Here is a 14478-nt window from a genome sequence, read left to right as displayed (position 1 = left end):
GTGTGTACATATTGTTGTGTCCTGGTGGATATTAAGGCAGTGGGGACAACAAAAGAATTCTGGTGTTTAGACACTTATTCATCTTCTGTTAGAATCATTAATTAGCATCAAGTGAGATATTAATTACAAATTTTCTATTGCATATATAAACTGTCACAACCAGTCTAAGTCTATAATAGGATGGCAGACAACCTCCTTCCCAGGAGGTACCACTAAACTGTCATGTAAAACCTCGCACCTAAAACCAGTTTCATTGCAGAAGCCAACCAGTCAACAATGTATACACATTGTCTTCTCAAATGTTATTTCATAACTATTCCTATTATCCAAGCAGTAATTAAAAACTGCATAAAAACATTGCTAATCAGGAGCAAAACAAAGCTTTTTGGTTTCTTTACATGGCCAGGATTAGAAAATTATTTTTGTCAGTGCTCATGTCTCCTCCCGAGGGAGAAGCAGCAAAACAGAAAGGCAGAGAAAAATCTTCACTGAATAAATATCATACATGACCTGGGAAAGAAATAAAAATTGAGCTCTTGCCCATTTTACTTTGTAACAAGCTGACAGCATAATGAAGTCAACAGTTTCTTCTCCAGATGTTTTTCATTCTTCCCACACCATCCCTCGTAAGAAGATTGTTGTTAAATTTCAAGCATCTTGAATAGGATTTTTATTGCTTTATATATAAAGATATAGACTCTTTATATATAAAGATATAGAGTCTTAATGTGGTAGACCCCAAAGTGGGTGTGTGCCAGAGGGTGTACAGCCTACCTTAGCCAACAAGGAAGGAGCAGCAGTTCAGATCGACCACTGCTGTAAACAGTGACTAACAAAGTGGAGCTCTGGTGCCTCAAGGACTAATTAGAAACTTAGAAGAAAAACAGGCAGTGCCACTGGCAGTAGGAACAGGAGATCTAAGTGAGATTCCCATATTTGCTAGTTAAAGATCTGGATCATTGCCCAAAACTTTGTGTGTGTTTGCGTGTGGGAGTGAAAGAGAGCGGTAGGTAATTGTTACATTTTTCTCTTCTAGAGCTTTTTAGTTGCTTGTTTTAGTTGTAGCTAGAGAAGTTCCATCTTAGGGTCAGAAAAGAACAAAAGCTAGCTGTGAGTTTTCTTTGTCAATGTCAGATGAAAGGGATTATTCTTCAGGGTAACCAAGACTGAAGATTTTACCTGTTAAGTAGAAGTTTTCTCTATTTTTTAATGGTTCTGCCATCTGTGTACATGTAAGTGTGAATGTGTCTGTCTTTGAGGATACTTCTTGTACTCTCTATTTATTTATTTATTTATTTTCATATTTCCTTGCTATCTAATTGCGTATGCAGCTCTTGCAGAAGACAACTTCAGTCTGCTGGAAGGAATTGTAAGGTTGTTAAGGATTAGCCTTTCTATCTCCCCTCTAATATTAAGGAACTTTGGAGAACTTCATCCAATAGGCATGTGAAGCATACTTTTAAAATCAAGTTTTTTCTTAAAAAGTTTCTGATTTTCAGTTAATAGGTGATCTTTAACGCTGTTCTCTTTTGCTTTTATTTTTAAATTGTTTTTCTCTGTTTAAATTTTCATATTATATACATACTAAAAAATACCATTATGCCTGCTTTTAAATTACATATTTCAAAGACATATATCATTGAGCAGAATTTACAGTGAAACTGCAAAACCTGCTTTATGCATTATAAGCATTAATATAATTTTAATTATAGAACCAGCAATGTTCGGCCATAGATCTCACATATGTTAGAGGAAGAAAATAAATGGCTGGTTTACTTTCCTTTCCTTCCTTTCCTGGGCCCTCATCTGAGCCCAGCTAATAACCCAAATCTCCAAGCTTACAATCTTCAAGGAGCTCTGTCCTGAGAAACATTCCAGAATTTGACCTCCAAGATTAATTTAAAGAACCTCCAGGTGTAGTGTGTTACTTTGGTTATAATATTAATATATTATGCAAACTGAATGCTTTGCATTGGAGAGTATTTGTGAAATACAGTCTATGTCTCAGCTGTTTGCTAGCTGTTGCTGGAGGTTTATATCTATCTGTGGGATAGACACTGCTGAAATTGAGATTGAGAAGCACCAGTTTGGGGTTTGGGTTTTGTTTTGGTTGGTTGTTTTTATTTGACTACCCTGCAGTCCTCTCCAGGTGGATCAGAAAGTCTGGTGAGTTCCAGCTTTTTCAAGAATTGCGCCAGATTGTGTGATTGTGTGTCATCATCATTCAGGACCCAAGACATCACAGAGTGGAAAAATTAGTTAAAATTTATGTTATTTTGCTCTGATGCTGTGGTTTAGCCAAGGACATAAAATCCAGAAAATCCTTAGTATGTTGTCATCTGCCATCTTTGTACAGGCTTACACTATCTTTCTACATGCATGTTGACAAACTGAATTCAGCAGTGACCTTTGTGGAAAAGCCTTCACCAAATCTACACCTCTTATTTTTTCAGCTAGTGAAAAGAAACAGCTATCAATATAAGTGTTCAGTAGAGTTATTAACATTGCTGAGTCCCACTGGTCTTTGAAAGTTGCAGTTGCCTGGATGCTGTTTTCTGGGTAGTTCAGGGTCATCAAAAATGGGCTCTAGACACTAGACAAGGTGGCTGATTAGAATCACTGAATGGTTTGGGCCAGAAAGTACCTTAAAGGTCATCTAGATCCAACTGTCCCCTTCATGGGCAGAGACACCTTTCAATAGGCAAGGTTGCTCAAAGCCCCATCCAATGCGTCCTTGAACATTTCTAAGGTCAGGGCATCCACAACTTCTCTGGGCAACCTGTTCCAGTACCTCACCATCCTCTGTGTAAAGAATGTCTTCCTAAAATCTAATCTAAACCTCTCCTCTGTAAGTTAACAACCATTGCCCCTTTGTCGTATCACTATTTGCCTGTAGAAGTCACACTCCCTCTTTTTGACATGTTCCATTTAGGTAGCAAAAGGCTGTGATGAGGCCTCCCTGGAGACTTCTCCAGGCTGAGCAACTCCAGGTCTCTCAGCCTTTGCAGGAGAGATTCTGCAGCCCTCTGCCCCTCGTGACCTGCTACAACAGGACTGTGTTTATTGTGTCCTGAGGACCCCAGACCTGGACTCAGTACCCCAGGCAGGTTGCAGAAGAGCAGAGTAGAGAGGCCAAATCCCCTCAGCCTACTGGTCACAGTTCTTTGGATGCAGTCCAGGATGCAGTTGACTTTTTATGCTGTGAGCACATACTGCTGGGTCATGTCCAGCTTTTTTTTTCCAGGAGAATCCCCAGGCCCCTCTCAACAGAGCTCTCAATGAGCTCTTCTCCCAGTTTGTGCTCATATCTGGGACTGCCCTGGCCCAGGGGCAGCACTTTACAGTGGGACTTGTTGAACCACATGAGGTTCCCATGGGCCCTCTGCTTAAGTTTGTCCAGGTCCCTCTGGATGGCCTCCCTTCCTTCTGTTGTGTTACCTGTACTGCTCATCTTTGTGTCATCTGCAAGCCTGATGAGCGTGCACTCAGTGTCACTGCTGATATCACTGGTGAAGATCAGAAGACCATGAGTCCCCAGACAGAGCCCCGAGGAACACCATTCCTCACCAGGGTTCACAAGAGCCATTGACAGCAACTCTCTGGCTATGTCCATCCAGCAAATTCCTTATTCACTAAATAGTACATTCATCACAGCCATGCCTCTCCAATTTGGCAATAAGCTGTCACATGGGATAATGTTACAGAAACCTAGGTACATAGCATGAGTAAGTCTTTTGTTGTTGACCTTTGCAGACACTCCATCATACAGGGCCACCAGGCTGGTCAGGCTCAATTTGTCCTTAGTAAAGCTGTGCTGGCTGCCTTGGTTCACCTCCTTGTCTTGCATGTTACTTAACACTGCTTCCATGGGCATCTGCTCCATAATCTTCCCAGGAACAGAGGTGAAGCTCACCAGCCTCTAGTTGCCTCTGTGTTCCTTCTTTCTCTCCTTTTTAAAAATTAGAGCAATGTTTTCCTTTTTTCAGACAACCAGGATTTTACTTGTCCAGCAGGACTTTTCAAATATAATGATGAATGGCTTGGCCAGAACCCCAGCGTGATTCCTCAGGCCACTTTTAGTGTCATGCTGCTGTTGCAGTGGGAACTTTCTTCCAAATACTTTACTAGAGCTTTTTTGTTTCAATTTAACATTACTTGTTCTTCTTCCCTCTAGGGACATGAACTGTTCGCCATTTTCTTTACTTATTGCTATATTTTACATTGTCAAGGGTAACTGTTGTCTCTTGTCAGTCTCCCTTTTTGTGACACAACCAGTTTTTTCAGTCTTTCCTCCTGGGTCATCCTTGTCAAAAATTTTAGCCTTCTGACTGCTCTCTTTTGAAGCCTTTTAAAATTGATTGCGTCTTACTCTGTGTTGTTATAAGTGTGTACATCAGCCCAAGTATGTCTCATTGACTTCTATTAAAATGAATAGGATCAGTTTCTCTTTGCTGTGGTAGTTTGATTGGTAAATGTCCCAGTATACTCTCTCCATGTCTCTTCTGTGACATGGCTATTTTTTTGACAGTTAATTTAACTTTTTTTATTTCTGCAGTAGGTTTTTTTCTTCCTGAGATTAGAGATTTACATTATTTTTTATTGAATCTAGCTGTGCTGATTTCAGACTGTTTCTAAAATACTCAGTATTCCTCCTGGGTTGATGCGATCTCCAGATTTTAGTCCTATGTTGCCTATATCATCATTCATATTGTAAAATGAAATATGGACTGGAATTAGATTGAGGAAAAATTAAATTTCTTCTCATAGTAAAATTTCCTTGCAATCATCTTTTGAACCAATGATGACTATGCCTTGAATATGTTTTATTAACCAGCTGTGAGCTCTTTTGGAACCAGCTGTGATGATTCCATCCAGCCACTCTCTCTGCTTATAGGGATGTCATGAGGGACAGTATCAAGAGCCTCACTGAACCAGTTAAACTATCAGAGAAGAGCACTAGATTGGTTTTATGTGATTGCCCTTAGATAAATCCTTATTGTCTGTTCATCATCTCCTAAAAACTGCCAATAATATACCAATAATTGTGAAACTTCTTGGACCAGAATTTACTGCAGTCCATATTTTCTTGTTGCCCACCATACACTTCATCATCAAGACTATTAATAAACAGGCATATCTAAGGTGATGCACATTTTAAAGTTAAGCCTAATTTCATGATCCCCTTGTGCCAACTGAATGGAAACCACAGAACTTTTTCTCAGATTTTTCAGTGACTGCTTTGCATTTATCCTTAACTTGACTTCTTTCCTTCTTTTTTAACACACAGATAGACCATTGTTGCTTTCAAGCATGACAGAATCAGACAGACCTGCTGTACAGACAAGGAGGGTGAAAGTATAGCCAGGCATAGATGGACTGCAGCCTCCGTGAAAGCTAAGACATGACATTTACTAAGTGGCTGTGAACTACCATTTTCCTGAGGGTACACCAATAGTGCCCAAGGCAGCTCTTTGGTTAGGAAACAGGCATGTCACAGACAACAGCCATTCTAGCATTATCAAAGAGCCACCTAGTAGGACCTCTGTTTCCACCTTAGTTCTCAAGTTTTCAAAAGTTTCCATGCAGATCCCTGACTGTTACACCCACCTTTCCTCCATGTTGCTGTGATTAACTTAGGCTTTTGGTTCTTTTAGCAATTGGGACTTTCCCTTATCTAAACCTAGCAAATCTAGGCAATAATTTCTGAGTTGGTTCAAACAAATCTTGCTGTCTTATTCTTACTGTACTTTCTTTAGTCATTGCAAAACTGTGAAGTCAGTCAAATGTACTATTATCTGAAAGTCACCATTACCGATTACAAGGTTTGTCATCCATTTGACTGATGTAATTTGCAGGTACTTTCTATTGGTGAGACACTGGAACTAATTGATGGCAGTGCTCTTGAGAACTGTATTTGCTTTCAATTAGCTACATTTGCCCAGGCTGTTACCAGACAGCAAATTTGGCCCTTCATATATACGTGTGCTTCCTCTTGTACTGAAAATTAATATAATTTCCACTTTGAAGCATATGATGACCCCATATTGGATGTAATTTAAAGTTGTCTCATATCATTGTTTACAGCAGCAACTTCTGCTATAGACTGCAACAGTCTACCTCTGCTGCTACCTCTGTTTCCATCAGTAACAGATAGTTTGGCATAGGGTAGAAACTGTCTCAGTTTGCAGTAAAATAATAATTTTGAGTAATTTAAGTTTTGTACATGCATTCATTATCAGAGATTATTTGTAATGGGAAATTGAGTAACAATAACCCTGATTCACAATAAACTTTTCTTTTTAAAATAAGTCCAAGATAATTTACGGAATGCACAGACTTTTGTCATTTTCCCTACATGGCTTCTTGCCTATGTAATCATTGAATAACCTTTAAAAGGTCTTGGTTTTGAGTTTTGGAATACAGCTGATGAGTAAGAAATCCTCTTCTAAATGGATCTCTTTACTTTCTCTATAATTCTGTCTTTGTTCTGTCTGTGATTGCTGTTGACTTCAGATTGGAGCAGCATTACACTCACACGTCATGGCCTTTTGACCTAAAAACAATTACTGTCATTTATACAACTTTTATTTTCTAAATTAGGCCTAATAACTATAATTTGTAATTTGAATGCCTTCTGTCAGGTGCCTGTTGCCTCACATGAACAGCAATGTATTAAGTGAAATTCAGGATTTCATCATGCTCAAAAAAGCTGTACTAAGTGTCACAGAATAGGTGCAGCAGTCATAGGAATCAAGAAGTCACAAAGAATCAAAAGTACAGGCAAAACTGTCCCGTGACATCTGGTAACTCTAAGATGCCTATTAATGCTTGCTGAAGTTGAAAGAGTCTCATGAGGAAGGGAGTGTCTTCTTACCTCTGTGTTTTCCTTTTTCCCATTTGACTGCCCTGGTGGGCTGCAAGCTATTATTTTTACTTGGAATCTGCTTAACTGCATCTTGTTTTAAAAGTCTTGTCCTGAACCCTTATGGTGAAATATAGTTTAGGTGTTTTGTTACCATTTCATGGCTGGTTATTCTTAAACTGATTATTCTAAATCATATTAAAAATTAATTAATTAGTTTCCATGAAAAATCAGCATGCTACTCTGCTGTATTTTTAGACTGTGTGCATTATCACCCTGGGATTTCTGAAGAATTCAGTTCTGGAGTCTCTCTACTTCCATAGAAGTCAGTTACTTAGCACTTAAGTTTTTTTCTCATGTGTTTATCTGATACAGTAGGCAGATTTTTTAAATTTCTTCTTTGGCTTGCCTTGGGCTTTTTACAGCAAATTGCATTAGTAGTGTAAGTCTGGTCTTACGCTGTTTAGTGAGTGGTCTTGTTTTTATCCCTTGATCAATTAAAATATTTGTTTATGTGATGTCCACTTTTTCTTTCTCTGCTTTATTAATGTATTTTTGCTTTGCAGAAGTGTATCTGCAAGTATTGCTATGAAGGTTGCAGTCACACTTTACTTAAGGCCAAGGTTATTCTTTCTCGCATAGCATTTCCCAGTTGTGAGGGCTGCAAAATAATGATAAAAATCTGTTGGAAGAGTGACAGAATCTTAGTTATATAGGACTGCAAATGTTTTAGGACATTTGCATCAACTACAAACCAAGAGGAGTCTAGACCATTATAAAAATATATTTCTAAACACTGAGACCGGAGACTAAATCAGCTGAATGCTGGCATTTGTAATTTGTAAAGGGTTAATTGTAATTATAAGGATTTTTCTCTGCTTAATTAAAGGCACTCGTCTGCAGAAATAAGAAAGCAATTTACTCTCCAACCGGGCTTTGCACAGTACTGTCAACGAAGCTTAAGTACCCCTGGCTTTTCTTCATTTCAGCTGGTAAGTTATAAGTTTATTCTCTTTACACAGGTTTGGCGTGTACATTGCTTAATTGTTTTAGGGTAAGTTAAATGGTCTTCTATGTTGTCTTGTGTTCCACTGGCTTCTACCTGAAACTGTAGAAAGTTAAATACTGTCTGGTGAGCTGAGGAAATGATGCCGTTGAGAAATATGAGAATGCTCCATGGAGCCTGGAATAGACAGTCCCTCTACATATTACTATGAATCAAAGTTAATTAGTTGGAGTATATTACATTCTTTCCCTGATGAAAACATTCAACAACTTCTTGAAGTAAATGCTTTGAGTGTAGTCCTTCTTCTTCCCCCAGTTTTACATACTGAGCGTGATTCCATCTGGTCTGAACTAACCTGTGGTCAGCTGGGGTCACCTGTTCTGGCTGTGTCCTCTCCCAGCTTCTTGTGCATCCTGTCTCCTTGCTGGTGGGGTGGTATGAGGAGCAGAAAAGGCCTTGGTTCCTGGTAAGCACTACTCAGCAATAATGAAAACAAATTTTATTATCAACACTGTTTCCAGCACAAATCCAAAACATAGCTCCATAATATTTACTGTGAAGAAAAATCAGCTGTATCCAGGCCAAAACCAGCACAGATCAATGAATAACTGCAGGAAAAAAAAAAAACAAAAAAACAAAAAAAAAAACCAAAACAAAACAAAACAAAAACAAAAACAAAAAACCAAAACAAAACAAAACAAAAACAAAAACAAAAAACCAAAACAAAACAAAACAAAAACAAAAACAAAAAACCAAAACAAAACAAAACAAAAACAAAAACAAAAAACCAAAACAAAACAAAACAAAAACAAAAACAAAAAACCAAAACAAAACAAAACAAAAACAAAAACAAAAAACCAAAACAAAACAAAACAAAAACAAAAACAAAAAACCAAAACAAAACAAAACAAAAACAAAAACAAAAAACCAAAACAAAACAAAACAAAAACAAAAACAAAAAACCAAAACAAAACAAAACAAAAACAAAAACAAAAAACCAAAACAAAACAAAACAAAAACAAAAACAAAAAACCAAAACAAAACAAAAAACCAAACAAACAAAAAAAAACCCAGAAAGGTGTAGGCTCAAAAAGCTCAACTTAATGCAGCAGCAGGGACAACGTACTGACTGTTTTTCAGTGCTGTAGAATGTGCACGTTAAGTGAGAAATGCTGAAGCATGTCCCAAATGACATAGACATACTTGAGTCAACTGTTATGTGTCTCCAAATCATCTTCAGTCTTCCACATGTAATCACCCTCTAAAGAAGTCAGATCATATGACAGTGCCCTTATGACAAAGGGAAAACATGCCAGATTGTTTTATTGCCTTTCAGGAAGATGAGTATTCTGTAAACATACTATGCCATAAAAGAAACTGATTATGATTTTGGTCCCTATCCTTTTAATTTCTGATTCGTTTTGTGAGGCTTGATAAGTAGAAACAGGAAGAGTCTTTGTGCACCAGTGACTGTGAAAATCTAGATGCAAGTGGTTGCTTCCTGTGTCAGGGCCTCCCGCCACTGCTCACTTCCTTAATCTGAGGCGCTGTGATCTTTAACTTGTTCCTTGTGGTTACTCAGCCTGACGAGGCCAGGTCCCTTCTTCTGCACACAGACAACCGCTTGTGCTACCAAAAAACTTGGTAGCATTTCATTTACCAAGTATTACGCCGTAGCTGCCATTTTGTATGTGCTGTCGCAATCTACATGACTCTAATTCATCATCCTTAAAAAGGTATGTTTGCAGTAATGCTTTCTGGTATTTTCTGTTGAAAATTGTTTTGCTCATTTTTATAATAATGTGAAATGGAGTGCTAGCTTCTTATTTAAGCCATTTTCTGTGTTTCCTTTGAAAAGTTGCACCAGTTGTTAGGGAGATCATTTCCCTCCACCTGCATTTACTTTTTACACTACCTTTTTTATATTTGTGTCTAATTTACAGTAGTCAAAAGCACATATTTCTAGTAATTAAAGGTTATTGTTAACACTTGAACTAGAGAAGAGGATACAATGAAATGCAATGGATTTGACCTGACAGAATGGAAAAGTGTGACTTCTGAAAGGAAGTGCAATGGTTAATCAAAAATTAGATTGTATTAAGCAAAACTATTTTGCATGCAAAACATTGTATCTTCAGCAACAGAAAAGATGTAGTACACCTTTGTATACTTTAAGCTGTGTTTTACTTCAGTCTTCTATGTTTTTTTATTAGATAGAAATATATGTTATATATATTGATTATATATTATTTATTTATTAAATATTTTTATCTATTTCGATCTAAAAATCTCTATACAGACCTATTTGCATATCTATATATTAACATGCTGTGCTTTACCCACTGACACTACAGTAAATGACTTTCAACCATATTATGCTGATAATTAATAAAAAAACAATAGCAAATAAGGTTTACTATTTACTCATAACTATTGATCCGGCACGTTCAGCACTACACTGGGTGCAAACAAGAGATAGTGCTTAAAGTAAAAACAAGCTGAGTATTTTTCTTCGGCCAACTGCCTCATAATTTGATGGACTTACTGGTAATGTTAAGTTTTCCTTTTGTCTAAAAAGAGCAAAGATTTTTCCCAGAGACGTTTTTGATAATTCAGTCGATGCCTTAAATGTACAGGCAGAGAAGTGAGCTCAGAGACTGTGTTTATGCAGAAACCAATATCGCTTCCCTTTAAAAGGGGAACCTGAGGTGGGGGGTGGTACTTGGTTGGGTGCAAAGGTCTCTACTAAAATATTTGCAGGAGTATTTACCACATCTGGGGTTTTTTTTCAGAAGTTTAAATTGGTTTGCTTCTCCTAGATGTTACCAGCACACTTCCTCCAAATATGCTTAACTGTCTGTAAGATATTTCTGGATTTTTTTAATCTGAAAAACTTCCTCAACTATATGTCCAGAATGCTAAAATCATTCCAAAGGTTGCATTTATTATTAACTGTTTTTCACACATTTTCTTTTTTACTGCAGCTGATGTGGCATATTAAGTTCAGAGCCATTTTAGTTCAGTTACTGGAGCTTTGCCATTGTTGAGTCTCTATGCATGTTTCATAAATTGAGAAATTTCTCATTGTCCCATTGAGCTAAAATTCCTGATGTTGTAGATATAACATTGTGTCACTGGTGTCATTTCATGCTCTGGTGAAATTCCTGTCAACTTCCATGAAAGTCTTGCATGAGCAGGCCTCAATATTAATGAGGGGAGACTTGCTGATTTTGACACACCGATTTTTACACTGGAGTATAAGGAGGATAGCTTAGGAACACATTGAATAGGCAATAGGCAGATTAACATGGAATATAAAGGCATGTTTGCTAGGGACATCAGAAGCCTTCTTTTCCCCACAACACATCAACAGCACCACAGATGTATTTTTTTGCTGGCAGCTTCAGACGACAGCCTTGTGAAAGATATCTGGGCTAATCAGTGCAATGCAATCCTCGCCCTTTACAGAAAGGAGGATTTATTAGCTGGTTTTTTGCTAGAATTCTTCCTGACAGTAAATAAATTATTCCAGTGCTACTATTCTAATGCTGCAACTAATTTTCTTCACTTTTACAGTGATGAGGTGTCATCAGCCTTTCTGGAACACACAGAAAATAAAATATAGATTTTTCTAAAGCTGTAGTTTTAGATCTATTTTTTACTTGTCAAGAAAATCAATAATAAGAGATTGTAGTCTCGGTACTCAACTGGACAAATATTGTATTTCCTAAAGATATACAGGGTATTTTTATTTGCTACATAGCAAGTAAAATAATTTTCAGTTTTGTCTATACATACACTTCTGATACATGAAGTCACATTTATTTGTATGTAGAACGTCTCTTGGTTCCAAATCAAACAAGAGTTTCTGCCTCTGTTTTTGACACTAAACAGATAAAAAGCAGACAGTTTAATGGCATGCATGAGTACAGCTTGTAGTTTTTTAACTTTGTTCTAGATGGACATTCTGTTTAAGAATAGTTAATTAAATGTAAAGAGACACAACTGCTGTCTATCAAGGTGCAATGCAGTGCGCTGTAGAAATGGGGAATATCTAAGATTTGCAGTAATCACTTTAGCAGTTTCATGTAATCTTTTGCAAAAGCACTGTACAAACCCTTGAAAAATACAATAGATTAAGAGCTCCAATAATACAAAACTCAGTAACGTTCAGAGATGAAAAATGTAATTTTTTCTGATTTTGAGTATATATTGTCCTCAATTTTGTTTGTAGTTGAAAGCACAGAGTATTTCTATTAGTGTTTTTCAGGCACAGCACCTCAAATGAGTGCATCTTCATGATGGCAGCAGCTACAGTGCTTACAGCCGGTCCTCAGCTCTGAGTAATTTCTAAGACCTGGCCTTGTTATTCCTAGTGTGTTTTGTCTGCTATCTCCTGTCCATTGGCCTTTCCTGTCACTGCTGTTTTGGTCATCTCCATTATATCCTTTTTTGTTTCTAGGTTGGAAGTTTGGATGTTTGTTTCTGTGGTGTGATAAAGAATGGGACAATTACAGTAGTTAAATAAATAAGCCTCTATTACACTATCAGGAAGATCCTTCTGTTGCTAAAATAAATGCTTCTTTATTTCCCATTAGCCTTCCTTTTATGATGCAGTAGACCCAGTAGATTTTGAAGGCCTCCTGATGACGCAGCTGAACAACTTGGACTTAGATCTAGCACAAGAACTTGGGGACTTTCCTGAAGATGATCTGGATGTTGTCTTTACACCCAAAGAGTGCAGGACTTTGCAACCCTCTATGCCAGAAGATGGGTAAGGAAAGTTTCTCTCCCTCCAAAATGCTGCAAAAATAATTAAAATTACTTTTGAATAGTTAAAACCAGTTTTGAAGATGTTGATCCAACATCACTCTGCAACCCATCCATCCATTACACTGGCTCTGTTAGGCTTGTTTACACACTTAAAATTATGCAAGTGTTTACACAACTTCTTTGGTAGCAGCACAACTGAGGTAGGCATCGACAGAAAAAAGTGTAAAGAAGGACAGGAGGATGGTATGAAAAATAATTTTTTCAGCTGTGATGCCAGAGATAAAAGTTTATTCTGATCATGTAACAAACACAGTATTGAGTTTTTGGTTTTTTTACCAGCTGTGTGTTACATGGCATTGATCAGATGACTAAGAATCTCTTTCTCAGTACCTGTCTTGCTTAAAGGGGAGGAAATGGTTCATACTTTACAAGGTTTGGGAAGGGGAGTGAGTATTAATGTCTAGTGTAGAAGCCACATGTGGTTTTAGGTTGACATTGATTAAATTATTCCTCTGTTTTAAACAGCTTATATAAGTAGCTTGTGGTGACACTGGTGCTCAGTGGTCCTGCAAATATTTCAGCTGGTTTGAAAAACAAGCATGCTATGAGCAAAAGAATTTTTCAGAATGAGAAAATTCATTAGGGAGTTTTCTGATGTGGTATTAGAAAGTCTGTGCATTGTATGCAAAATACTCTTCAGGGACTGTTTCACTGTAAATGGTACCTTTAAGTAGAACTCCAAAGGCCTGTTGAATTTTGCAAGCAGTAACGGTGAGATAAATGTGAAGTCAGCACCATTTAGCCCCAAACAGCTACATCAGCAGAGACAGCTAACTATACAGTGTGTTCAGGATGGGGGCTGGCTCCTTACAGTGTATCCAGGAAATTAACAGGGCAGGCTATATTCAGTGCTGTGCTGAACCACCACACTGAGGGACAAATAGGCTTAGTTTAGATTGTCTTGGCTCACAGGGTAGACCTGCATCCCCCTCTGTTCCTGCAAAAGTTGCTACATGCTGCTCTAATTTTTACCAGCCAGATGTTCAAACTAGAGCCCTATATAATAGCAGTATTTTTTCAGTGTTTTCTGCCCAACACACCAAATCCAATTAGGCTAAGCAGAAAACACAGTTTGTGTGATTTTTCCCAGCTGTAGACTAGTTGAGAATCCTGTTTCTAAGCAAGGTTTCAGTCTGCAAGTTTCTTGTTGGCCCAGTGCTTCTCTCAAGAAGTTCAGGAGAACAAAGACAGATGTAGAGATGAGATGCCATGCTAGGTTACCTGAGAACTCTTTGAATCACACAGCTTCTAGTATTTGCACACCATGTGATTTTCACTTGAATTTACTCATAGAAAAGTCCCAATCTTTACAAGGTATTCCTGGTTTTTTCTGTGGATTTGAGTGAGAATGGATGTAGAGATGAGATGCCATGCGAGGTTACCTGAGAACTCTTTGAATCACACAGCTTCTAGTATTTGCACACCACTTCAAGTGATTTTCACTTGAAGTTACTCATAGAAAAATCCCAATCTTTACAAGGTATTCCTGTTTTTTTCTGTGGATTTGAGTGAGAATGGGTGTAGGAGACAATGAATGGGATTTTTTGCTTGATGTAACCTTTTATTTAAACACTGGACAAAAATATTGAAATTATTCTTCAACTTCTGAAATTGTATCTAAAATAAGGCCATTTCTTACCTCTTTCCAAGGTTACTTCCTGCCACGCCTGATGTTTAAAACAGCAGTTACCTATTTGTTTTTCCAGTAGAAGACCATGCAGGCTCATGCTGTGCAATCAGTTTTAAGCCTGATTTGCACCACAAAGTTATTAAGTGT

At 37.6% G+C, this 14478-nt stretch overlaps 1 protein-coding gene across 2 annotated transcripts in view; it reads left to right on the top strand.

The window, feature by feature from the left end:
* DOCK8 (dedicator of cytokinesis 8) overlaps positions 1 to 14478 on the top strand; it is a 90561-nt gene that overhangs the window by 10478 nt on the left and 65605 nt on the right. The window contains exons 2-3 of one of the 2 annotated variants that reach the window (XM_039729927.1): positions 7752 to 7854; positions 12467 to 12642. In XM_039729927.1, the coding sequence (XP_039585861.1) occupies positions 7752 to 7854; positions 12467 to 12642 (279 nt within the window). Of the gene's footprint in view, positions 1 to 7751; positions 7855 to 9424; positions 9605 to 12466; positions 12643 to 14478 lie in introns of those variants that run through there. The other variant, XM_039729928.1, reaches the window with a different exon arrangement.

The sequence above is a fragment of the Passer montanus genome, unplaced genomic scaffold (genome assembly GCF_014805655.1).
Source record: "Passer montanus isolate IOZ18808 unplaced genomic scaffold, ASM1480565v1 scaffold7, whole genome shotgun sequence".
In the NCBI taxonomy this organism is placed as follows: Eukaryota; Metazoa; Chordata; class Aves; order Passeriformes; family Passeridae; genus Passer; species Passer montanus.
The sequence above is the reverse complement of the archived record's forward strand: the minus strand, read 5'-3'. Positions and strand labels throughout refer to the sequence as shown.